The sequence below is a fragment of the Rhodnius prolixus genome, unplaced genomic scaffold (assembly GCF_049639745.1).
Source record: "Rhodnius prolixus isolate KJV_2025 unplaced genomic scaffold, Rpr scaffold_2, whole genome shotgun sequence".
Classification (NCBI taxonomy): Eukaryota; Metazoa; Arthropoda; class Insecta; order Hemiptera; family Reduviidae; genus Rhodnius; species Rhodnius prolixus.
Window position 1 is genome coordinate 11,279,421 of NW_027411592.1, and position 27,724 is coordinate 11,307,144.

At 31.8% G+C, this 27,724-nt stretch overlaps 1 protein-coding gene across 5 annotated transcripts in view; it reads right to left on the reverse strand.

Moving 5' to 3' along the window:
* Positions 1-1,812: 1,812 nt before the first annotated feature.
* Positions 1,813-27,724, reverse strand: part of LOC141450430 (uncharacterized) — a 36,535-nt gene continuing 10,623 nt past the window's right edge. For 2 of the 5 annotated variants that reach the window (XM_074120869.1, XM_074120868.1), the window contains 13 exons: positions 23,176-23,249; positions 22,099-22,293; positions 20,970-21,103; positions 20,803-20,887; positions 20,587-20,682; positions 19,610-19,776; positions 19,138-19,521; positions 14,303-18,971; positions 11,013-11,066; positions 9,231-9,404; positions 8,977-9,124; positions 8,438-8,569; positions 1,813-7,987 (listed from right to left, as the gene is read on the reverse strand). In XM_074120869.1, the coding sequence (XP_073976970.1) occupies positions 7,557-7,987; positions 8,438-8,569; positions 8,977-9,124; positions 9,231-9,404; positions 11,013-11,066; positions 14,303-18,971; positions 19,138-19,521; positions 19,610-19,776; positions 20,587-20,682; positions 20,803-20,887; positions 20,970-21,103; positions 22,099-22,293; positions 23,176-23,249 (6,743 nt within the window). In that variant the 3' untranslated portion in view covers positions 1,813-7,556. The remainder of the gene's footprint in view (positions 7,988-8,437; positions 8,570-8,976; positions 9,125-9,230; positions 9,405-11,012; positions 11,067-14,302; positions 18,972-19,137; positions 19,522-19,609; positions 19,777-20,586; positions 20,683-20,802; positions 20,888-20,969; positions 21,104-22,098; positions 22,294-23,175; positions 23,250-27,724) is intronic. The other 3 variants (XM_074120871.1, XM_074120872.1, XM_074120870.1) reach the window with 3 other exon arrangements.

Genomic DNA, 27,724 nt, shown 5'->3' on the forward strand with positions numbered 1-27,724 from the left:
AACGTGATTGTTGCCTGTAATATTGTTATCTTACTAAATTCAAGTGAAATTTGAAGTCAAGTGACTTCAATACAGTAAATGACATACCAGCTCACTGTCAACGCGATGAAAATCAGGAATTTGGCAGAACTTTAATAATATATAGTAATTTAGGCGATTATTTCTGCGAATTAAGTACAGTAAAAAAAATAACTGCATTGAGTATGTATGCTTCGACTTTTATTAAAATTTGTGAATAAAACAAAGCAGATAACTTCGATAGTATTATGGTGCATATTTGAATTTATAAAGTTATAAAACCAAAAGTGATTGTTATAGTATAAATAGTAAGTTCTATTGCACTAAAACACAATTAGTATTTGACTGATAATGTAGCATGTATTCTGATCCTGATTAAGTTGGATGAGTTTATTTTTCTTCTCTTTATATAATGGTTTAGTTATTTTATTTCTGGATTATTTTTTATCTGTTGTTTAAGATCATAACTAATCTCTTAAGTTGTAGTGCAATAAGGTTACAACGACGAAGATAATAATTTAACAAGTAACAAGATTGAAGTGATTTTTAAAAACGTGCATGTACTATCTAGCGGCACGTAGTAGAACTATTAAAAAATTTAGTTCAAGCTTTAGTCACTAGATGGCAAGAGCATGCACTTTACCAAGTTTTTCAGATATGTTACAGTAGCCTTTTTTTTATTTTTAAGTTTTGGCAAATTATCAACTTCTCGTTAAAAGTGAAAGCACTAGCCCGTCACCGTAAAATTAATAAGCTATTAACAATAGACACATAAGAGGTGAATTCATAATTGCGATAATTTGAGAACAACTTTAGTTATTATAGCTTAATTCTGCTGATATTTATATTAACCATGTAATAATACTAATACTTTTTCAACAATTGAACCGCTATATATTTACATATATACAATTGAAATGACTACATGTCATGAATGACAAAACATAAACGATAAAAAAGTCCTGCAAAAAAACTTACTAATAAATTATTTCAATTTTAATAAAATACCATCTAAATACACTCCAACCTACATCTTGGGCAGAAATCTAACTTATACAATAAAAACGTAAAAACTAATAAGCTATGTGCTGCTATTTTAGGGTTTCTATATCCAGCATAAAAACATTTATCTGATGATTAAAAAAATATTTTTCTACTAGTTTATTCAAAAAACCTTGATATTTTTGGTAGACTATTCACTTCAATCATTGTAGAATACTTCTTTCCTTATTATCGTAGCTACAAAGTAGAAAAACGGTGTTACCGAGCTTGAAGAAGATTGACTGAAACCTATAAAAGGAGATATTAGATTGATTTTTTTTTTGGTGGCATTTTAATTGTAGTAAATGAAGAGCTTTTTGTTAAGATTTCAAAACCTTATTCTCCTCGCTCTGTGAACAGAAATAAAATTAAAAGCAGTCGTTACTACTGAGATTACTAGAATGAAAATTGATTTAATGCGTTAATTTTATCACAATATGTTTTATAGCATAATTATAATAATATTTAACAACTTTAGCGTCAAACTAGTATTATACATATCAAAAGACCGAAACGTGACTCTAAACAAAAGTTTACCGCAGACACCGTAATATTGTAGATAGTGTCATGGATATACCACCAGTTTTTCTCTGACGTTGTAGCACTGACGAGTAGTTCTAGGAAAGTTGATACAATCAAGACCCAATTAACATAATTGGTAGTGTGGTAAGTGCCTTGAGAACAACCTGCTGTACAAAAATATTATAATCAAGATCTTCATAGGATTTCACACAATAAAAATAATCAATCAAGTTAATGTAAAAACATTGGTTGTATTATTTAACAGTTACACCAAACCTGCATACATAAATCTATGTCCACAACGTTTTATATTGTACAGATTTTTTTTTTTGAAAATATTACAGGATTAATATTTCATTAATAATGATAATAATTAAATTCAGCACTTATTGAAATAAAATACCACCTGTTTGTTAAACAATGAAGTGATAATAAAGTTATTCCAATAGAAGAGCTCCTCAGAATAACAAGTATTTTTCGTTTATATGTATTTAAACTTCACTTAATAGAAAATAGTTTAAATTATTATTAAAACCTAAATAATATCCAAAAACGCAATACATTAATTTATCATAAAAATACATAATTGCTTTCTTTACCCAAAGAGCTATATCTCAAATAAAATAAATTAATATTTTAAATATAAAATATTCAATTAACTAATTTTTTATTAGTTCAGATGTTTATAATAAAAAAAAAAAAAGTTCAAGTTTTTTATTTACCAAATTCCTCTCTTCGTTTTAGGCCAACTGAAATAAAATTTGGTCGAAAGAGAAGCTAGAGAATAAAAATAAAAAAGGATGAATAACAAAGATTTATTTTTTTCAATTTCTGGACATATTTTTTCGATTTCCTTTAATGTTGTTGGTATGGACGGGCTGTTGTAACTATCACATTAATATTTTTTTTAAATAATTTCACTTGACCTTTCTAATGATGATGGCGATGGACTTTTCTCTCTCTCCTTTTTTAACACCTCTCTCTTTTTTTTTTTTGAAAAAGAATTATTATTTTGAGTTTTCCAATAAGAAGGAGGGCCTTTCTTACAAGGATTACGTATTTACTCTAACTAGAGTAAGTATTAAGAAAATATAATTACAGAGATAAAGATCCTATAGATTCTTTTTCTTTCTTTTCTTTTTTTGGTTTAAATAACATATCAAATTAAACAAAAAAATATTTAAGAAAAATAAATTTTAATATATTAACTTAAAAAAAAAAAACAGTCTATCTACATAATGATACAAATGTCAAAAATAAAAATCACTATAATTACAAATACTAGTAACTAACACAGATAAATGAGTAAATCTTTATGATTAATTATGTAGCAGAAATAGTGTGAAATTCATTTCTACAAATTATATTTACAATTTCATTTTATTTTTCTTTAGGTACTCTGCGTTGAAGAGTTACGAGATATTTTATATTTTTGAGCTATTCAATTTTTCCAACATTAGCTCTGTACTTCTTAATTTTAAGATTTACAATTTGGCAATACATTTTTTAGTTTTTTAAAGTTTATTTTAAAGAATATTTTTATATTTAAAATGTCTAAAAAAGATCCAAATTAAAAAAAAATAACTGCATTATGTGACTTCAAATTATTGACAATTGTACAAAGTAACACTTTGTTTTGGAAGTGCTGCAAGAATAATTCATTGCAGCTTCAAAACAAATGGGGCAAGTACAAGATTAAATTCTGAGTATGGAAGTGAAGAGAATTCTGAAATATCGTTATTTCAAAGGTTTCAAATGACTAATTAGATGGCAGAGATAAAGTTTGGGAGGACTGTGTAAGCTTCGGTGTTGTGTAAAGTCCTGTAAAACATAAACTCCTTTTCATTGAGATTACTAAAAATTATCTAAATTGAGATGATTCGTATTATTCAAGTAAATAAGGGTAAATAATAAAATTATTTAAGTAAATAATAAAAAAACGATATTTCTGTCTTCCTAAAGATATGGAAAAGTTGCTGAGCGTGAGCGTGATTTTGAAGTTAATATGCAATAAAGCACCATCTTTTTCAGGTTAGCTTAGCCAACCAGCTGACCAGAACAGGCGCACATTATTATTATTAACATTTTTCAACAAATATAAATAATATTTTCCACGAAACATTATTCCAACAATAATTTTTGTTCCACTCGAGTTTTGAATGAAGGCACACCACCAATTGAGGGAAAAAATAATTCTATGAATAAATTTATACATTATTAACACGATAATTTAAGAATAAAAGTGATAAAATATTTAATAACACAAAAAACTTATAAAGGTTTCTGTGTATTCGAGGAAACTTCAGGATTAGAAAAAAAGAAATGAATAGCTCGGCTGAGAAGCGAAGGTTGGCTGATTCTGGGAGAAAATTGATAAAACAAAACTCCCCTCAGACGGTATAAAAAAACAGGCTAATATCGTTAAAGTTAGTAAATCTCCATAGTTTAGAGGGTTTGGCAGTGAAAACAGAGATAACAAATAGAATATAATGCAAACACGTTGTTTGTGATGCTTACTGCCCTAAATTAGGTAGAGAAACTCACAACTCACCATTATACGAGTACTGACAAGGAGAGGGGAATTCTAACATCACGATTATGATCAACACCGTACGGCACAAGAGACAGGCTTTTCAAAAACATATGACCTACTTAGAAGTTATGCCCAGCCTGAAAAAATATGTGATTGATTACCTTCTTACAAGTCACAATAATGTTATGTTAGATGAATTAAATACTGGCATTTCAGTTAAATTGATCAAATCAAAATAACTTGAGCATCAATTAAAGCACTATGCAATTAAATTAGTTTCGAGATTTGATTTTCAATTTAAAATACTATTAGCCTCATTCTACCACAGCTGAATGGTGAAACCCAAGGAAAAATCCTGTGAGTTGCACAACTTACTAAATGATGCAGTTCTAAATTACAGCTACATAAATATCCAGCATAATATAATTCACCAAAAACGTGTAAAGAAGGAGATAAAATTCTCGTTTGTGTTTCTTGCTTAGATTTAAAATACTTAACGGAATATCAAATTCCCCAAAACACTCCCAAAATAATTTTTCGAGCCGTTTCAAGCAAATTTCAAAAAAAAAAAAAAGGAATTCCCAGTTTCAACTTTTTTGGAACTTTTTGAGGTATTCTGTTCACACACATACAAACCGAGCTCTGATAGAACATTGCTATTCAGTTCAGCTCAAAAACGCTTACTTCTAGTGAAAAGCTCATTTCGAAAATTTGGCACGATTACGTTACGTACTTTTACTATGAGTGAGAGAAAGTGGAAATACTGATGCTTCATATTAGGTATTAAAAAAGTATTGCACTACTTTTCTTTCTTCTGGGCTAAAGAATAGAGGAAAATTCCGTTATTTAGACAGCCAGAATTGTGCTGTGTTTATTAAAGTAGTTCATACAAATATGTTCTTACTAAAAATTGGATTTTTAAAACAAATTGTGGCAATAAAAGGCACCACACGTACATCAGTGTAAATTTGATAACCAGATTCTTTGGTTGACGGCCACTAAATTAGGGTGATTCAGTTTCCACGCATAAAATTGGAAGTTGTGCTTGAAATAAATATGCTCTGCTTTAACTAACTGAGTACAGATAGCTCAAGTTTTTATGTTAGCGGCAGTTTATTTCGAGAAAATCAGAAATGATTCTCAATATGAGAATTGAAGTCAGCAAGTTTTACAAGATTTCATCTCCCTAACAAATTTCAGTTTCTTAACATTTCCTTCAACCATTTTCTGAATGCTTATGCAAAGCATTAAACTAATGAATCACTTTTAATAGGCGCTCAACTCGTTTGTATAATCTAATTAACATCAATTAGTTTTTTCAAATATTTAGTTTGTAAATCAGTGGAGTTTTAAAACAAATGTTTGCTACCACCATCAGCTAGTTAGTTCACTTCACATTAATTCAGAATAGAAGGGCCTCAATCAGCCAAAGAAGTTGCACAAGGCAGTTACTTAATAATAAATTATCAATAATCCAAATTTCTAACAACCATTTAGAATTGTTTTTATTTATTTATTCCTATTTAATTTACAAAATAACCTGACGTTCTGCCGGAGATTATTAAAGCAAAATATAATCAATTTATAAATAAAAATTCCACGCCATTAATTTTTTTCTTCTTAAATTTTCTTAGGTAATAATAGGTATATATCCTACATTCAAATTAGTCTTCTTTGTACTTTATAGAGCGGAGAAAGTATAAAGTGCTTATTAATGGAAGTATACTTTTCATTTTATAATAAAAGTTTGTTAAAATATGGAATTCGGCATATTTAGAAAGACAGTAATTATTTAAATTTTTAATACTTTTGAAAAGATAACTTTTTCAATAATAATATACAATTATTTTGTTTTTTGCTTTAAAAAAAAAACTACAAAAAGCAACATTTTGAGAAAAATACGGATTAATATTCTGCGCATTTATTTCTCCTACGGTCGTGCAGAAAAATTTTCTACATCATAATATTACGGATTAGGAAGTGTGGTACGGCATTAATGCTGGAAGTAATACTTTTCCAGTAATATTGTCATATAAAAAATTGCAAAACAAATCATATTTTACATTGAGCCATTTAGTTTATTCCCACTAATATTTCTAAAGAAATACACCACTCAAAAAATAGTTTTTAACTGAGTAGAAGAATTTAGGTTAACCTACTTATACTGATTAATATTACAATTAAGAATCAATTAAATTCGATACAAAATTGTTTCCTGATTTAAGTATAATTTTTCCGCTTAGTTTAAATAAGGTTTATTTCAATATGTATTAATTTTTGACGCTTAGTAAGACTTCCAACACGATTTACACAATACCACTTTAGCGTTATCGAGCCTGAAGACAGTTGATGGGTGTCGCGGAGGGCAGTGATGATGGATGTCACGACTCAAAGAGGTGCTCTAACAATTAAATGGTCCACTATCAGATCCTCCAGATTCTGGCAATTGCTCTTAAAATATAATCTATCTATTACTGTTGTTTACTTTATTTCAGGTTATACTTGTATTTCGAATATACATGTTCTTTAATTATCTAATATAACCGTAGGAAAAACATCGTGTTTACTAGTGCGGAAGTATTTTCTTATTAACATGGTTGCAAAACTCGCCCTTACAATATTCCCTTATATGTAAGAGAAGCATCACTTTTCGCACTAGATACACAAATAACTAATCTCAACAAAGAGCGAGATGCGGTAAAGACGATCTTCTACTAGTAGTGTTCTTCTAAATAGCCTTTAATGGTCTCATTTTATCCAATTTTTAAAATAAAATTTCTCTATCGTATTCGTATATACAAAAAATGTAACTTAACAGATAGCACAAATTAAATAAGAAAAAATTAAATAAGGCGGCGGTTAAAAGAGCATTAATTTCTTTGTTTAACTAATAAAATAATAAATTAATAATCATGAAATGATTAAAGTAAATCATATTTTTTCTATCTTTTTTAATATATATTATATTATTTCCTATTTCACTTACATACTTCATTAAATTGACAAGATCTCATACTGTTTTTTTTTTTTTTTTTTTTTTTTTAAATAATTATCTGTGGCAGTAGTGAGTTACATATAGGTTAATCTCCTTCGGTGATAATATTCTCGAGACCACGCCACTAAGGGACTCCCATCTCGAAACAAGTTTTACGAACTTAATAAATTTAAACTGTTCCACAAAATCAGTGTTCCTTACTTTTGTTTGGCAATATTCTCTTCTATTCACTTCATAAGACTATCAATATAAATAATGTAGCAAATATACAGTTTCTTTTTTTTTTTTTAATTAATTAAAAAAAAGCGTAGGGAGATGCGAATACTAATTAGAAATTATTGAACATATTTCAGATCTTTGTTATGCGAGGTGAAAACAACAAGTCTATCTTCTGAGATGGTGTTACAGTTTTATTGTATATTAAATGTTCAAATTAGTTATATTTTTCTACTTGTTTGATGGAGGAAGCATTGGTTGTTCATCGAGAAGTGCCGCTTCCCCTTTATCCTCTCTGGCCGACTGTTGAGCACAGCTCATCTGCGCCTGTTGTGGAGACAGCACTTGTTGAGAAGGTGAAGAAGATGGAGGAGCTGGCTTCGGCGATGATGTGTCAATGCCGCTGTCTGAAGTTAAATTTGCATGATCACCAGCAACTTGATGAGCACGAGCCAACAATGGCAACTCTAAACGTAAACTATCTTTTGTATGTCTTAATTCGCCCAAATTTAATGGTGTTAAATCACTTGCAATTGGTGAAAAGTCTAGAAGGCTGTCACGACCCGGAAAAAATTCACTATCTCCATCATCTTCAGCTCCACACCAGTCTAAAACTCGGCTCGAACTACTGATGAAGAAATCACCATCGTCAGTTATCATATCTGCAAGTGGGAAAGAAATATTAAAGATAATCAACAAAATTAAGGAATTCCAAATACAAACTGCTATTAAAAATGCTATTACACATTTTAAAAAAAATGGTTTGGTAGTTGACATAAATAAGGTGTTTAGACAGCATGAGTTTATTCGCTTCCTCTCACTCCACCAGAGGAAGAACTGCAATCGTGTCAAATTTTTAAAGTTTTACCAAAATAAGCGTTTGACGTAACCTGAGTTAAAACGTTAGAAATTATTTGCTCTATTATTGCCAGACTTCAAGATGCAAAAGAAAAATGGGTTTGTCAAAATTAGAGAAATTGTTTAAACTAAGCGAATAGTCATCTATCAATAAGATAGCTAAGTTCTAGACAATATAAACAAGAATATTAATAAAACTGTAACTCTCGAAACTATAACAACCAAACGAGTGAAAAATAAAATGATATACTAACGAGGTCCTATATTATAGTCCAATCTGTAGAAATCATAATCCTGATTCTTTTTTGGTCCACGTTGCTCCTCAGTGTCACTTTCGCCTTCCGCAACAGGTGCTGCGGTCACCTCACTATCGCCCAGCTCCCAATCTAATTAAATTTCAACCAGATTTTATTAAAAATAAACCTTAAAATTGAACTGTACATTTAAATGATCAATTATTTTAAAAACTGTAAAGAGCAGAATTAGGTATTAGTTCTACCTACCCTCATCCACACTAGATACTAAATGCTATTAATAGATTTATAGACCAGAAATGCTGGCTACGGTAGTAATTTCTTTACAATCTTAATATATTGAATGTAGAATTAGAATAAATATGGTTATACTATTCTAGAATGTGCATTTTGTTTTCTTGACTGGAACGCCACCTTTGTAGTATTACTAATCATGTTTACCACCAGTGGTATCTCTGCAAGTATAATTTCACGGCGCCAGAAATTTAACTATTTCCTAAATTCCAATTCTTCTAAATAAACCTACTTTTTCACATTACCTGTGAATGGCGAAAAATCGAATGCAACAACCGGAGTCTGCCACGGTTCTGGGCTTTCTTCATCATCGCTCGGTTCCCTTGGATATTCATATATGCATTGGTATTTCTCTTTTTTAAATATAACCTTCTTCTTTTCACTTTTCACAGGCTAAAAAAAATCAATTTATTTACACAGTTTCAGCCACTTAAAACCATTTTAAGCAAAATTCAAATTCAGAAAAATAAAATAAAAATATGAAAGAATTCTTTATTACTGTATCAGGACTTCTAATAGAAGACTTGGCTGGCGTAGCAGACGCGTTCCAGGTGGATGGAACAAATTCCGTTCCACTTCCTTCTGATGAATTATCATCACTGTCGCTCTCACCCTCTGCATTTTCATCTTCCTCTTCTTCTTCTATTCGTTCCATCTTGATTGGTTCTTGAAGCTGAAAGTAGCACAGATTTTGTCAACTACTATTTGTAGGTATAAATAAAATTGGCTAAAATTATAACAAAACTGTTTACTGAACACAATAAATGGCCTCTGTGAGTCCACTGCTTTCTTTTTCTTTTTTTTTTTTTTTTAGCCTTGAGGCATCTTAATAATAAGTTTATACTTATTTGTTTAGCGTTTATGAAGCTGACATTGTTTTCTTAATTCACTGAAAAATAATTTACAGGATTTCATAGTAAGCCGACAATGTCACTGAATGTAGCCTTAGAACACCTAACGATCTTGCATCCTTCCAAAAAGCAATTCTTTCGTTTGTACAGCACAGACATGACATTATTATAAATTTGAAACATCCTCTTGAACTGCACACTACATAAAGCAGTAAATATCTTTCACTATTCTGTACAGATAAGCGCTACGAAATTTTTATTTGGGCATCAACTTCCTTACATATAAATATTGTCGTGACCACTACAATTGTCGTGACTACTACTTCATTACAGCTTGTCCTTTGAATTAGGACGTTTGAGTTATTGAGGAGGACATGCTCTAATGTACCCCTTTATTAGGGGTGTTTATTAATGTAAACACCTACCCTTTCTGCAAGGTTTGTTTTATAGTCTTAGATCTTAACCCAGTAACACTTAATTCATGCAATTCGCCTTTGTTGGCACCTTCGCAGCATGTTTACCTTTCGTTGACTCTTGACACAGCAGTGTCCACTTATGCCAACAGAATTAATTGAAGACCCTTCTCCTCTATATGGGTAGCTATGAGTGGTACAACCAGATTTATTGCAACCCTTCTTTCGTAAAGAAATAAAAACAGTAAATTAATTTTTTGTTGAACTTTTCAACATAAAATTTTAAATTTACATGCAAACATGAGAAGTCCTTAGAAAAAAATTGGACAAATTGAAATATTGACGAGAAAAATCAGTCCTTTTCTGGAGAGCTAAAGGTCGCCAGGAAATTATAACGTTAGGCAATTCAGAACGGAAGTGACCGTTGATGACTAGTTACGATGGGAGGTTTCCCACTCTTCTACCAGGAAATGGAAACCAAGAACTCGAGAATAACACCTCGTGTTGTCCAAAATATTTTCCTACGTGCATACGGCTAAGGGTTTAGATTTTGACTTCAGCACCATTCAGACTGAGGTTAGTAAAGTAATAGACAAAAACAATTAATAAAGAATAAAGCTCTATTCATTGTACGAAGAATATTTAAAAGATCTTCAAAAATGTAAAAATAAAACCGAAATTATCAATTATTTCACTTGTCAAACTACGCTTGTTTTCTTTCATTCCAACAGGTTTCAGATTTTCTATTTCTTTAATGGCTAAATCAATTCTGAGTCGAAAAATTCGACAAGCAGAAGATGGAAGTCAACTTTATTTACTCAAATCGATGTTTCCATCACTGAAGATTGATAAATGTACAAAACCGATCAGAACGAAAGACAATGACTTTGACGGATGAAATCATTGATTTTGTCCAGTATAGTGGGTCCAACCGGTTTTCAATAAACTTACTTATATTATTTGGGTTAATGGCATTAAATACATCATACAAGATTTAAAAAAATAAAATTATCTCACCAGATGCGTAGTATCTGAAGAAACACCTTTAACCATGTCCTCTCTGTCACCCTCCTGTCCAGAAAGTAAGCGGCAAAGACAGGAAACAATATTAGTAAATAAAGAGACCATCACCATATACAAACACTGCCCATGCTTAACAATTAACTTCATCAAGACAATTATAATATTGTATAAACAAAACAAATAAGATTGATTAATAATTTTCTCTAACCTTTACCAAAACAAAAATTATAACATTAAACCAAGCCCAAAATTCCTAAATAACCCTTTTAGAAACATGCTATAATAAACTCATATGCTCTGTTAAAATTATTCATCATGAGGGGAAAAAATAATCTTAGTATCATTTTTGTAATTCAAATTTCAATTAATTTCAAATATTTCTAAATTCTTTGAATTAAAATTAAAATTTGTACACATATAAAAGAATGATCTAGTTCATATGTAGGTTACAATTTACTGCTACCAGTTGTGTACCTCTTCATAGGCATGCGCAGGCAAAATCTACTAATATATTGAGAAGATAGATATTTATTTACATTTTTTTTTACTTTTGTATCTCTAATCGAAGTAAGTAAACCCAATAAAGTAGGAAATATCTTGCGTAAAAGAAACAGCTGGTAAAATTCAACAATTGAAATATAGATTTCATATTTACAATGACTTAAAATTACTACATAAGTAATTAACTTGATCAAGATGGAAGAGAAGAAAAAAACAATTACACTAAAAATAAATATATTATAAATTTCCATGAAGTGATATGGAATTATTGAAACATTAAAAATATTAATCCAGAAAAATATATAAAGATAAAAGGTTATATTTTTATTTAATGCTAAGTTTTACAAGTTGTTTATGACCGAGAGGAACGCCTACAGTACGTCGAGTTTCTTCCTTCAATTCTACCCAGACAAAATTAGGATTCGTTACTTAATATTATATGGCTTCATTTGTTGATCCACAGATACGTTGCTAGAAACGACCGGAGAAAAGGTAGCCTTCGTTATGGCCATCAGGAATGAAGACTAAACGACGCTACATATTATAAATTGCGCCTCATGGATAGAAACGCTTTGTTTATCGTTTATCTAATCCATCCTAATCGCTAATAAGGATTAACTTCTGTCTGATTATCGTGTTGTTTACTTTCTAAAGGATGTCCTTTTCAAAAAACTAAAATATATAAGTAAATACTTCTCTTGTATTAATATGATGATATAAAAATGATTGTAGGAAAGGCGATTTTGTACAGAAATAGTGTTCAGAGCATTTACGTATACGGTAGAAGAAAGGTTTATTTATTTTTGTTAGGATAAAAGCCCAGTGAGGGAAAGAATAGAAATAGATTGATTATGTAGGAGTCGCGGAGCACGGAAAGCGAACCCTATGGTTAAACTGTACAATTAGCAAACCCAATAGTACTATCTTCATCAAGTGTGAAAAAAACACTATTTTCTGTTTTAAAACTAATTTCCTGTTAGGACTAGCTTTTATGTACGCATATAAGCTTAAACTTATATGTATGCATATAATACAGGGTGTATACGGAGGTGTGGTCGAAACTTGGGGAGGTGATTCTGTAGATCAAATGCAACAAAAAATATTCTCTTCACTTTGGCCCGATTCTCAATAGTCTCCAAGATATTTGCATTTTTAACTTTTCCGACCATACTCGCGTTTTTTGTCATAAAAACGGCCGTAACTTTTCTATCCTTTATCCTAAATCAAATCTGCTTATTCCCAACGAAAGAGCATTAAATTTCCTATAAATTTGCTTGGTATAGGAGCCTCAAAACGATTCTTAAAATTTTTACTTGAATGTCTAAAAATTTCGTTCTCGATGATTTTTGTTAAAATTTTTAACTGCATTTTTTCAATGGTTAATGAATCAAGGAATCACATAATTTCAGAAAAAATTGCGCATTTATTGAGCTTCAAGACCATGTGGATTTTTTTGGTTTTTAATAAAACCCTACCCCAAACAGAGGGGTGTAAAGCAGAAAACTGGGACTTTGCGTTACCGACTTTTCACTACTACTCCTTGATTAATTAATCATTGAAAAAATGCAGTTGAAAATTTTAACAAAAATCATCGAGAACGAATTTTTTAGGCATTAAAGTAAAAATTTTATTGTTTATAATAAACGTTTTGAGAATCTGGGTTAAGCATATTTTTAGGAAATTTAATGCTCTTTCGTTTGGAATAAGCAGATTTGTTGTAGGATAAAGGATAGAAACGTTACGACCGTTTTTATGGTGAAAAACACGAATATCGACGGAAAAGTTAAAAATGCAAATATCTTGGACACTATTGAGAATCGAGCCATAGTGAATAGAATATTTTTTGTTGCATTTGAGCTGCTGAATCACCTCCCGAAGTTTCGACTCCTCCGCTTACACCCTGTATATAAAAAAAAGCTAATTAGTTTTAAAACAGCGGTTTTATCAACTACTCTAACAACGAAAAAACGACTCCAATGTACGCTGGGTATGAGTCATATTCTACAGTTAAACCCAAAGTTCAATTCTCTCCTAAAATTCTAGACAAAGTTCCTATTATTTTAACAAATAAAAACCTTCACAACAACTTATTTGTTTACTGATATAATCTTTGTATCAAAATCTTTTTATTAAGACATTGTCCATCCCTTCTTCTAAATAGGTATCCCTTAGTTAGGTTAATGTAAGTAAACAGTCAAAAGTTTTAAGTTTATAAACTATTGCTTTTGGGCGTGTAATTTTTTTGGCCGTACTTTACAATATTTTGATTTATATCATTTTGATATTTCTACCTTTCCTATGCCCATTGCTAGCCCTCATTATTTCATAAACTATTGAACTATGCAGAAACCAATCCTAAGCTAAAAAATATTGTATACTAAAAGATTCTACTGTGAACCAATGGTTGTTAAAAGGTACAAGCAAATGACTTAGTAGATAAACAAAATACTATTTTATAAAATAGGTTATGAAACAAAAGTAATATGTACATTCTTGACAACACAAAAAAGTAATAAATCAGAATCAAATTACCTTTACAACCAATAACTTCAATAATAAATTGTTAAATTATGTTTTGCTTTTTTTTTTGTTTATTAATCCATAATTAAAACGTAAGTAATGCTTATTGCCGAAAACTTCTTATATCATTAAAAAAAAATCTTTTAAAAATAAGAGAATGTTAAAACATATGTCTTAACAATCCAAAAAATAAAATTAAATAAATCAAATCAATTATTCACAATCAATATCAATTGTAAAATATAATCAGACAAACTAACTACCTTCCAAACGAATTCACCACTTGAAGAAGACTGCTCGTCTGATGTATCGCTCTGCCAGTCTGGAGTGTAGATACCATTTTCATCAGGTTCTATGAATGAAGTGGTCATTTCTTCTCCATCAGCTTGATCGGTAAGCTCCATCAGCTGACAAATAGTTGGTCTCCATCCTTTATCAGCATCTTCTGGAGATGGCATGGGAACATTAATTATGGCTGAACTAATTGACAATGAGGATGGTGCTGTTGTCTTAGTGCTAATTTCACTATCAAATTGTTTTTGATCATCACTAGGAGTGGATGCGAAGGAAGAAAGCAAGGAATGAGATCTGCTGTCTGTGGAACTAAGGTCAGGAGACATTAACGCCAGCGTAGATGTAATATTACCTGGGCGTAGATTGGTAATAGATTTTCCATCATTGCCTGACGTTGGAGATAATAGTTCATCATTAGAAGGCCAATATTGAATAACAGAAAGTTTATCATCGAATGAATCTACTTTATTCTCCTTTCCTGTAGAAGTGAGCAGTAGTTCTTGCAGCCACTTACTCTGTTCAGAAGTGCAATGCGGTTTTACATCAACAATTACTTCTGCTACTGCTGCATTTTGTTCTTCTTTAGCCGAATTTGCAGTTTCTTGCACATCGTTCTTTTCAACGAATGCTTCTTCCTCGACAACGATTGCAGGTGTACTATCAAGTCTTGACTCCTCAATCTGTTCTGGTGATGCAGATTTATCTGATCGAACCATCTCAGGACTATCTAATGCAGCTACAACAATCAAACCATTTTTCCTTTCTTCTTCAAGGAAATTACAAACTTCTGATAATACCTTTTCCGTATTTATCTCTACTAAATCTCCTGTGATCAAATCTTTAGAAACAATCGCCTCAAATGTTCTGTCATATTCTAAATCTTCTGCTCTTTCTGGAACAGGAGTTCCTCCTTCTCCAGTTCCAGCTTCTTCTGATTGTAACAAGTCTTTCCTGACAATACCGGCGTCTATAAGTTCTTGCAAGATTTCGGAAGCCTCATTAGTTGGCTTAGACAACGATATTTCTTCAACCTCTTCAAGAGATTGTCCAAGATCAAAAGGTAGACTAGGAGGACCAGAATCAAACAGATCTGATCTAATTGAGCTCGGTGAAATGCACATGCCGGATATGTTACCTTGTTCAGGAGAAGATAAGGTATTAGATCCTAGTGATAGATCTGGGGTAAGTGGGACATTGTCCGGGCTGAGAACGTAAGTTTCTGAATTGAGTCCAGGTGAATCGTCGTCCATAAAATTGTCATTAACCTTCCTGGAAACAGAAAATGAAATCTGAGATTGAGGTTTGGGACTTTCTATTAGAGTTACCTCATGGGTTTCAGTATCCACAATAATTACATCATCATCTATTCTGAATTTGTCTGGGGCAATTAATATGTCATTTGTATCTTCAAGTTCTTCAGTTACAGTTTCTCCTTTGCAAAAGTTTAGTGGAGGCTGTAATGTTTCATGAGTAAACTCTTTCGAAGATTCGTCCGGTATTTCAGGAGGCGGAAGTATGAGAATGGGACTAACATCGTCCAAAAGAAGCGATGACTGATTAGACTCTTGTTCTTCTAGTATTGGCGAAAGTTGCGCTGGATATGTAAATTGTAAATTCGAGTCAACTAATTCTTGCTCAGGGGAGTTATCCTCTTCAGTCTTGGGGATTTGCATTGCGCATGGTAACTTTTCCTTTAATTCATTTCTTATGGCTGTAACGAATTCATCGTCTATAGTCAAAGTATGTTTCTCTTCATCTTCAGTCGATAACGATATCCACCCATTCTGTTGGTCGGTATCAGTTTCCACTTTTGGATGTAAAAACCACCCCTCCACATTCTGTACTCGCGGTGGTGGTTCAGTTTCAGTCCCTCCGAATGGTTCATAATACTTAACGTCTTCTTTTTCAATACTTTTCAAAGCATTAAAATCTTCTAGCTCAGCATCAATATCTTCCAAATTGTATTTCTCATCGCAAGTATCTTCCACGCTTTCACTAAGACTGCCTTTATCTCTGAAACCAGAATCAGAGCTTCTCTCATCATCTGGTGTCAAAAGTTTTCCTCCATATTCGTCCTCAGAGCTTTGTAATTGATAATCTTCGCCATATTTCATCACATCTTCCAACCTATTTTTCAAATCATCTATCTGCCTTTCTTGATCTGCAAATCTTTCTGACCCGTGGCCTGAATCGACAGAATAATAGGAATCATAATTTATGTTTTGTTTTGGATAGAGATCTTCTGGCAACATATCAGACAAACTGAATACAGGCACATATTCTGAAATACTATTGTTTGACAAAAATTTCATATGTTCAAGTTCATTTTTGTTACAGAGAACGGACTCCAAAGATTTAGATTTACTCACCTTATTAGTAACAGTAGGTTTAGAAAGGCAGCTGACTGATTTAACATTTTCATTTTTATAATTTGATTCACTTTTGCAAGGAACTTGTTTATTATTTCCAGCGGAAAGACATTTTGCACTAGTTTCTGGCGAATCATTACTTGTTATTGTACTTTTATGCTCACATTTCAAACAATCAGTTGAATATCTTCCCAAAGGTTCCTCTACTAATTCCATCCTGTTCTCTTCATTGATAGTATCATTTTCCATCGTGGGACACATTTGGGTTTCACTCACAAGACATAAATTATCTTTTTCAGTGTTGCTTTGATGCTTAGGACTTTCTAAACTGTATTCGTGACTGCTTAATTTGTACTGATGGTTTCCATAAAACTTCAACTCATCTTTAATGAATTTATCACAAATTTCAACACATTTGGAATCGGATAGAGCGTTGGAACCTCTCGAGTATGAACTAGGGGTTTCTGCTTCATTTTGAAAAGTAACCATCTCTTCTACTGGGGTTTCATTGAAAGATTCTGAGTTACGTGATAGAGAAGAAGTGGTATTTCCAATATTTTCATAACTCAAGTTTTCGCAAGAGTTAGTTAGACCGTTGGAGACAGTTGGCGAATTTTCAGGTAATCCTTCTACCTCGTCAAATACAGGTCCATCTTCAAGTAAGAGGTCATAAATCTGTTTCAGACCATCTTCTTTCAATGGGCTTATACAATCGTCAGTAACGTGGGCAGTAGAGTCATCTCTAGATGGACTAGCACATTCATCGTTTGTGTCTGTCAACTGTCTTACAGTATCCTCCTTTATACTACTACTCTCCTTTACATCGCTCTCTTCGTCAGAGTATTGATCGGTTGGGGAAAACGTTGTTTTTAATCCTTTGAAATAATCTAAAGTGTACTCTTCACATGACCCTAAGATAACGGTCGGTTCAGATTTCACATAACTGGACAATAACAAATTTTCTTCTTCGTTCAAGAAATCGCATTCGAAATCATTTGACTGAGGAACAGTTTCATTTTCTTCTACAACATCTTTACAAACAAATACAAACTTTCTAGGTTTGAAATCAAACTCCATTTTACTTTCCTTCAAATCATCGACCTCGTCCGGCGCCTTTTCAGATTCTGTTATAACTATCTTTGGAACGTTGCCCTTTTCTTGACTAGAAACACTATTAAGCAATTCCTCTGTTTCTGTTTCTTCTTTTTCATTATTAGTCAAAACTAACTGGTTATTAAAATTTACTTCGATTTCTTCTGTACAAACCTTATTTACATCATCTACATTAGCGATTATATTCACAGACGATTTATTATTTACATTTAATGACGTATTTACATTTTCCGAATTAACAGATGTATGAGATTTACTACACAAGTTCTCACCTCGGACACAATGATCAGTACCAGAATTATAACTAACTGCTTTAGCTAAAAAAGTTGGAGAATTTTCATTTTCTAAAAAAATATCCATATTGTTACTGCTTGCAATGATTTCTTGCTCTAAAAAAACTTCATTCTCTTTTTCACATACTTTTGAAGGAATTACGCTATCCCCAAAAGATGCACTTATTTCTGGAACGATCTCTTTTGGATTATTCTCCTCCGTAGGGAGATTTCCTAAAAAAACAGTTGAGGTCTCTGATTTAGACTTATCTAAAAAAGGTTGATCAACTTTCTTCTTGTTGTGTGTGTCCGAGGTTCGCTTCCCTAAAAAAGACTGATCTTCAGTTTTCCATAAAGTGAGTGCTTTTAGCTTTTCCTGCAATTCCTCGCCCAGTACTGCATTTCTTATGTTGCCTTCACTTCCGAAACCAATACTGGTATACGTTGCACCTTTACTACCATTTCTCTTCAATGAATATTGCCGTGTCAAACTTGGCAATGAATCATTTTCACTTTCCTCTGAATCTATGTGGGTAAGCACCATCAAATCTGTGACAGATTTAGACTTTTCCTTTACTTTTTCGGTGAATTCGCCCCTCTCAATACGATGCCGCCAGGTTTCTTCCTCCGTGTCAGAACTAGATTCACTCTTTCGACCAGCAGTTCCGCCTTCGGCTCCAATTTTAAATTCTAAAAGTGGTTTGTTTTGGCACTCTAGACTTGAATCTCTAGATGATGAAGAAGATGTTTTCTCTTGTGCTAAAGTTTCGTCCAAGTTCTTAATTGCTTCGGACACATTCCTGGCAAATGTACGATCTTCGTCGGTTTTTGTCTCAACTCCTTGTAACCACGAGTCAAACTGTGATGATACATCTTCTAAAGATCTGAAAAAATAAGTACTTTTATTTAAAAATAATTCATTACTTTTTTAATTCATAAAACAAATTTTTAACCATTTAAAAAAACAATAATTTTAAAAATAAAAAGATTTTTGGAAATTAATCTGAATAGATGCAAAATAAGTAAGAATTTAAAATAAAAAGTACTAACCCCTGAAGATTAGTAAGACTGGGTGATTTTTTCCGGGTCGACTGAAATATATCTTCACTTGTAACTGAAAGCTGTGGTGAAATAGTCAAAGGGCTGCTAGTTTTGCAAGAATTATCATCAGTTGCCTTGATCTCTAAATCAACACCAGAATCAAATTCTGATTTAGTTTGTAGATGGGGACGTTGAGCAAGTTCTGTATGTCGTGGGGAATGTAGTGGTGTATGGTTGTCCACTATTGGTACAGTATTTGGTTTTAGTTTCTTCCATCTCGATTCAAAATCGGATTCTTGAAATGGATTTGTTTTTAAATAATGCAGCATTGATAGAACTTGATCAATACTCGCTCTATTTTCACTTCTCCAGCAAATTTGCATTATATTAAATCTGGTAAAACAGGAATACAAAACAATATTAAGAATAATAATAAGATTTCACGTATTAAAGAACCAAAAATGTATTTTTTTCTACTTACAAATAGTGCCCAAATGGGCAATCAGGTTGAGGCAGCCGATATTTTTCATCGCCATGCACTCTAACTATTACTTGATCGTCAGTCAGGTCGAAGTATGGTAACTTGCCAAATTCTGCTATTTCCCAAAGCACAACTGCTAATGACCAAACATTAGCAGGGGCAGTGACCTAAAAAAAAAGAAAAGATTTTGTTGATTTAAGGCTATGTTGAAATTAAGAACATCTTGTAACAATACTCGAGATTGCATCCGTCATTGCTAATCAGTATTAAGTTTACATATTTTTGAGTTCAAATTTACCTGTCCTGTTTAACAGTTTTAGTGGTTTTCAACCTTTTGACACACGCGGACCGGCAAAAATAAATTAATTTGTCTTTGTTATTTATGAATAAAAATACAAATTTATATGACATTATTTAGTGCCTGTGTGCTGTTGCTTCTTTATTAGCTAATCGGTTACTCGTGGTTGAAGTTTTGTTTCTGAGAGACTAAATGCACAACATTTCCATTTCTCATGGGCCGGCAGAAAATTTTGTGGATCTGCACCGGTCCACGGACAACTAATTGAAAAACAATGGTTTAGAGCAACCAGTTCGTCTACAGAGTTGACTTTTCCCATTTTTAACTTTTCTTTTACACAATAAACTGTTGTGAATATTGGAGCTCATTATTTGTATGAAGTCGTCATTGACAGAAAATTTAAAAGTGGAAGTCATAATCACAGTACTTTTACAGGCGATTACAGTTCTTTTACTTTAAATAGTTTGAATGACATTCTTATAAAATTGTTTTTTTTAGGTTGGCGGACAAAGTATGTAGAAGAACCTTAGGTATTATCTGACTTACTTAGGTTGTAAAAAAAAGAACCAACTAAGTGTGATCCATAAGGGATGAATGAAACGAAGAAACGGAAAGGCTGATACAAGTGAATCTAATAATAACAAGTAAATATCTTTCAGGAAAAGAATTCCAGGCTCACCTGTTTGGTTTCTATGGTGGTTGATGTACAGTGTAATGTTTCTGGTGCACACCATCTAATAGGAACTGCTACGTTGCCTGCTACATAATACTCATTCTAAAAATCAAGCAAATAGTATTTATTAGGTCAGTAGCTACATTTATAAGAATAACAAAATCATAAAGCAAAACGAGGTAGTGATGAATGAAAAATGCAAAAAAAGAAAAAAAAAAGTACCTTATACAAATCTACACTGGTTCCATAATCTCCTATTTTAACTGTTAGGTCTGAAGTAACCAGACAATTCCTAGCAGCTAAATCTCTGAAATAAAATAACAAATTCATTACAAAATCATTGTTCATACAACAAAAGTTAAAATACAAATAAAGTAACAAACACATACGTGTGAATGAAGCCGTTGTCATTCATATGTTTCACTCCTTCACACACATCGGTCATTAGTTTCAAACTAATACCTTGTTCATTTAATGTCTTCTTACTGCCATCGTTAGCACGAAGAAAACTCTTTAAATCGCCCTAAAAAATAAAATCTAATATTTTATATAAATCACTAAATTTTAAATAGCACTCAAATAATAAATTTATTTCATTATTATTGCCTAAATTTTTATTAAATGAAAGAATATTTTAAATAAAAACATATAAATGGAATAATTGAATAATATAATAAGTATTATTTTTTAATTCTTCTTATATTTATGTACGAAATTAATTAATTATTCTAACGTCCCAGTGATATACGAGGACTGAAGATATATTGCACAACTTTTAGAGCTCAGCTGCTGATTTATGCTTACTGATTCAGAAAGTTACATTTTACCATGACTGCTTTCTAAAGAGATAAATGTTTTGCAGGAGAACGGTTAATTTAATCAATAGCTTTTGTTTTATGATTTTATATCATTTAGACTCCATTTGCCACGGCTAACAATATGTGATGGAGTTGTTAATGTAGGTGTATTGCATTTACTTTTATTTCAGCTTATGTGCAATATAAATCTGATAACTGGTGTTTAAGAAATGCTCAAATTCAATAATTTTTTTCTATAATAAGCAAGTTCTTCTCTTTGATTCGTTTCAGAATATTAATTTTATTTCGCTTTGTGAAATTATGTCTCAATTTAAAAAATGTCAACCCAAAAATCATCACTTAGCAATAAAAAAGGACAAAAAACCCATTTGCCGAAAATGATATCGTGATATGCAACTTTGTTACATGATATTTGCGTTATAAAACTTATAGTAGGTGTTATAAGCAAGAACTATTTTCTACAAGAAATTCAGCCTGCGGGAACAGCTTATACACTGAGAGCTTTTTATATCAAATTTATTTAGCTTTGTTCTTCCCTCTGTGCATCTATTACCACAAAATGAAAGTAAAAGAGATCTGTTTTTTACAAGCAGTATCAAATTGCTTCTGTAAATCTACCCTTCAAATATGTGGGGCCGAAATTATAAGGGGGAGAAGGTGAAATTGAAAATGAAACAAACCGAAATTGTTGCAAACTTACATTAGTATATAATTCGAATAATAGAAGAAATGGCTCATATTGAAGACACCTCCCAAACAGCCTGGTAACATTCTTATGCGCGAGATCACGATAAGGCTTTGCCTCGTGTAAGAAATATGCCTTTTCTTCGTTTGTGGCATCTTCACGTAATATTCGAACGACAACTTTCGAGCCACGAGCTTCTCCTTCCACCACCTATAAATATGAAAAAATTATTGATTTATTTATTGTAATTTAAAAGTAAACATAAAAATTTTAAATGGTTTACCCTAATTACGTAATAATATCTGAAAATGGATGAAAATTCATAATTCGAATGAATAAAATATTCAGCCTATAAAAATTAAATCAGGGCTAAAGTTGCTATGTTTATAACGCTGTTTTAAAGAAACTCATAACATGGGCACAAAACGTAGAGCAACAATATATAATTTTTTAAAAGACTTTTACTGGCCTTACAAAAATAAAATAAATATCTTTACGTCATAATTTAAGTTTAATAGTATGTATATACATTTTCGACCATTTACAATCAAATTTCTTTTTTTTTTTATCTTTTTCTTGTATTTAAGGCGCGTCAACGTTTGAAGTTATCACACTGGGCATTTTTCAGCGCATTGCCGGCCACCAGACAGAAGCAACACTCTCCACGAGCTGTAAGTAGCTCCTAGGAAGTGAAAATCTAGCAGTTGGATTCAAACCTGTGATCTTCGCATTGGAATCCAGCATTCGCTAACCACTCAGCTAATCCCCTTCCTTCTTATTATTATCATCATCTTTAATATAAAATTTCTTGGATGATCCGCGATTAGTTTCAAAAGAAATCCTATTTAAAAAAAAATGTTTAAAATAATATTGTTAAAATACCCTATCATCACGCTTTTGTCATTAAAATTAATGACTGCAATATATTACTTAAAATCAGTTGAAAGAAGTAATCGAGCTGTCAGTAGTAAGTACTAGCTATTCAAAACATATATTTAACCTTCAACAACAAGGCTGAAGTGAAAAACGAAACAAAAAATCAAGAATACACGTTTAAGTGGGGAAAAAAATCATAAGAATTATATAACATACCTTGCCAAACCAACCTTTACCAATCTCCTTTTGATAAAATAGTTGCTGCCTAGGAAAACTAGCATCTGGATCAACTGCAACAAAATAATAAATTTATTTCTGGAGGTTGTTAAAAAAATAAAATAAACCATTTAAAAGTTTACTTCAACCTTGAATTTATAAAATTTCTAAGAGCTCAAAAAAGAATTGATAAATTATGGGAGAGCTTTAGACTCTCCTATAAAATGGATATTTTTTAAAATAAAAATTATATGGCTCAATCATCCGTACCTAAATTAGGATCGTAAAATGATTTACAACTAATTGCAGTTTTTTTAAAATGCATTTTCCCTTTGAAATATCTATCCACCTTTATACTAAATGCATGTACATACATATTTAAGCAATAAATTTTAATAAACAATTCAAAACTGAACAAAAAATTGTTTTGTTTTTTTAAATAAATATTTATTGAAATTATTACAAAAATTATGTACTCTTATAAGCTTCAAACAAGCAAAAACAAACTTTGCATAAATTAAAATAATTTAACAGTAAAATAGGAATGGTAAAAATACTGGACAGATGACACATATTCATTACAGATAAAAAACAGGTTAACGATTCTCTGACACGCACAGTTTTCATTTATAAAAATTTTCTGAACCCATAGCAATATCTTATGTTAAAAGAATATTTATTGATTAAAAATAAATAAATAATAATACTCGAAGATTTTGTGATGTTATTCGGTTAGCATTTTTTTTTTTGTTTTTCAGGCACAAATGTTTTAGAAGCAAAATGTTTTCTATTTACTTAACATATTGTTTGTACGTAAAATTCATTTCAATGTAAACAACTAAATTTGTAACTGTCACTAGGTGTCCTTGTTTGGAAAACAGAATATTAGAACATTCGTGCACATCCATTTCTCTAAGACAGCATTCTGACTATAATCTTTTGAATTATTAATCAAATATAAGGGTAAATGTAGAAACCAATCGTAAATGGTTTGAAAATTATTCATGATTTTTTTTTCTGCCCGCGCAGGTTAGATTTAACGTGGTTCTTGGTCCGATTACCGGTCTGTGCTTTTCGATTTTATGGTATTTAATGGTTAACAAAATTAGTTTATATTAACGTATGTTTAATAGACGCCTTCTCTTCAAACTTAAAATCTTAGCAATACGTATAATTCTCATTACGTTGGTGCAATGAGTATAATAATTCAGTGTGGCACTTCAGAAAGAAGGGAAGCCTAACAACATTCTTTGAAATCAATTTTTGACAGAGAGGGAAGAAAACGAGTGGGACAGGAGTGAGGGAAATGAGGTCATTTCTCAATCTCAGAATATGAAGGCCCATTACTAGTAACAAAGTTCGAAAACATTTTCTTAAAAATATTCTTAAAAGATAGTTTCGGCTATATTTTTCGAAACTCATTTCTCTAATATTTGTTCATAACTCACTAGCTTGCTAGCTTCCGCTCAATAACGATTAAAATATGAAAATGAATAGAAATAGAAGTATTAAAGATGCACTGGAATAAGTAAATAATTTTTACTGTTCCTCGCCAGGGAAGTATCGCAATCATGTAGATTCTCGATTATGAGTTCTCACGGGGCACACACGTTTTGAGCTCTCCTGAATAGTATACGAAAATATAGCGAAGTCGCGATTTTATCAGAATCGGTCAACCATAAGAACCACTTTTAATAAGTAAACTTCTACTAAGTGAATATTTAAGATTTTTGAAATTCAAGTTAACCATACACATACGATACATAATAACTACGTGTATTCAACAGTAAAATGCATGCATATCTTCTTCTTTTATTTAAAATATTTTCACAGAAGAATATATTATATTTTGGGGCTACTCTAGTGGGAGAGTAATTTATCAAAGTAAATTTACAGATTCAGTAGAATTAATTACTAGAAGAAAATTTGGCCAATTAAATTTTAAATATGGAAGTGAAAGAAAGCAGTTTGGTGTTCGCATCAAAGTGTTTTTTTTATTTTTAGACCAGTGAACATCCGATTAAATGACACAATTTGTAAGTATATATAAACTATTGTGAAATATAGCCAGACGTAAGACAGTCACTTTCACCTGGACGTTTTTACGTTAGTCGGTCTCATAGAGTAACTGGAAGTCACGAGAAGATTTTGGGGCCAATGAATCAAATTTTAGTTTGTTTTTTTTCGTTAGAAAAGTGGAACTTTACTCTTCCAACTGCGAAACTACTGATATTTGACTTTTTTCCGTGAAAACTGATTTTTGGAACCATACTGTACCCTAGGAATTATAATTCTTTAAGTGATCCTTTCAGTTACAATATTTACTATTACAATATTAACTTACAGAACAATATTTAGGGGCATTTAAAAGTAACGGCAGGATTCTAAGTTAGAAAGGAATCAGTGAAATGGACGTTTGGCATTATTCTGGAGGTTTCCTAAAAATTTTCTCGATCCAACAATTTTCTTTAAGCTGCACATATATGCAATTTAACTGCATATAAATGTAAGTCCTACCGTCTATATTTGGATACTGTCTACTGTTTTACAAGAAGATGGAGATTAGCCCTTAGGTAAACCTGGAAAACAACGACTGCTGCTATACAAAGAAAACTACTGCAAAGAATATATACGGGACATTAAGCAAAAATGCGGCTTGGTGACTTCCAATTAAAATAGAACGGTTCGTCTTAATAAAGAAGCCCAACATGGTCACATGTATTAAACTAAATAAGCCTAACACGTGACGTGAATAATCAGTAACTTCCCCTTACGTCCTGCTCCCCTACTGCACACTGCAGCCAAAAAAGGCTTATTGTACCGCAGATCTCTCTCTTGTAGTGCTTGACAAAGCAGATACTTGAAAGATCAGCATCTTGAAATCTAATACTCATATAAGTCCCTATCTAATTACACAGTGCTTATCTGGGTATTAGATTTCAAGGATTGTTGATCTTACGAGTACCCTGATTGGTTCGATGAAAACCAGCAAGTTCCCTTTCCGCCAACTTTAATGTTTAAGGTGATTGAACTTAAAGAAAAAATAAAAAATAATCAAATAGAATTGTAATAATTTCAAAAATTAAAAATTCTAAAACTTGACATTTTTTTAAAACTCTTTTTAAACTTTTTTTTTTTAAAAACATGCTCTTCCAACAGGTCCGCAAAGTAAGTTTGGGCATGTCTTAATTTATTTAACAACCAGGAAGGCTGATACAGCTAGACCTTAGGACTAAGTCTAGAAGTATAAAGTTGTGAATTTGTGGGGTCTCACAGTAAGTTACAAATTCGGATACCAGTATATTTCTATAGTATGTGTTTCCTTGAATAATTTGGTACCTCACAAGCCTGAGTAACTAATTTATTTATCTAGCGGGAAAGGAGAATAGCGCGCGGGGTGAGTTTGGAAGGTGTACAAGGACTTGCAGTTTTACTAATAAAATGCGCCAACTTTATATTTTGAAAAATATTGTAGAGGAAGATATTTATATTTCATATTTTGACTATTTTTATGACAATATCTTGACAGCCATTAATTTTTATGTGCCTTTATCTCTATGCACTCATATCTGTGTAATTAATACATTATGGTTTTGGTTAAAAAAAATTAATAATAATTTTTTTGTATTATTCTGAAGGAACAAATTATAAACAAAATTGTAGCTAAATATAAGTACTGAAACGCTCATTTCATTTTTTTGTATATCAAAATCAGATAATTAAGAATACAGCCTGAACAAAAACAAAAATCATCAGCTGTTATTTAATAATCCGAATGGGTCCCACCAGGGAACCTGACTACCTCAACGACCAAAATCCACCAAGTACCACTCTGCTGAATGGATTTTACGCTTTTTTGAGACATTTTCGAAACTAACTCGAACAATTTTTAAAATAAATTTTTCATTTTTTGAGATTTAATTATGGTATACCAGTTTTCACTCGCCCACTTTTTCGGACTTCGGAGATCTCAAAACAGATATTTCATTATTATACAAGGTGTGTTCAAAAAATAAGGTGAATTTTCATTTTTCTTAAAAAATATTTATTTATTCATCGATTTTTATTTTGTCTCCTTCAAAGTAGTCCCCCTCAGATATAATACATATGTGCCAGCGTTTTTTCCAATCCTCGGAACAGTTCTGATATGCACTTTTTGGTATGTCCTTGCGCTCTCTCAGCGATTCGGTTTTTATCTCCTCAATCGTCGCAAATCTCCGTCCTTTCATGGGTCTCTTCAATCATGGGAACAGGAAAAAGTCGCAGGGCGCCAAATCTGGTGAATACGGTGACTGAGACATGATAATGTCATTCAACAATTCCTGAGCGATGCTCATGCGACGGTTTTTTTGATCAAAATTCAGCAATTTTGGAACGAACTTCGCTACTACACGCTTCATGCCCAAAATTTCCGAAAAAAAATTGCAGGACATGTGCCAACCGATATGCCGACAACCTCAGCAACTTCTCTAATTGTGATTCGACGATTCTTCTCAACATTTTCATCGGTTGTTGATGTGCTGGGGCGTCCAGGGCGAGCGTCGTCATT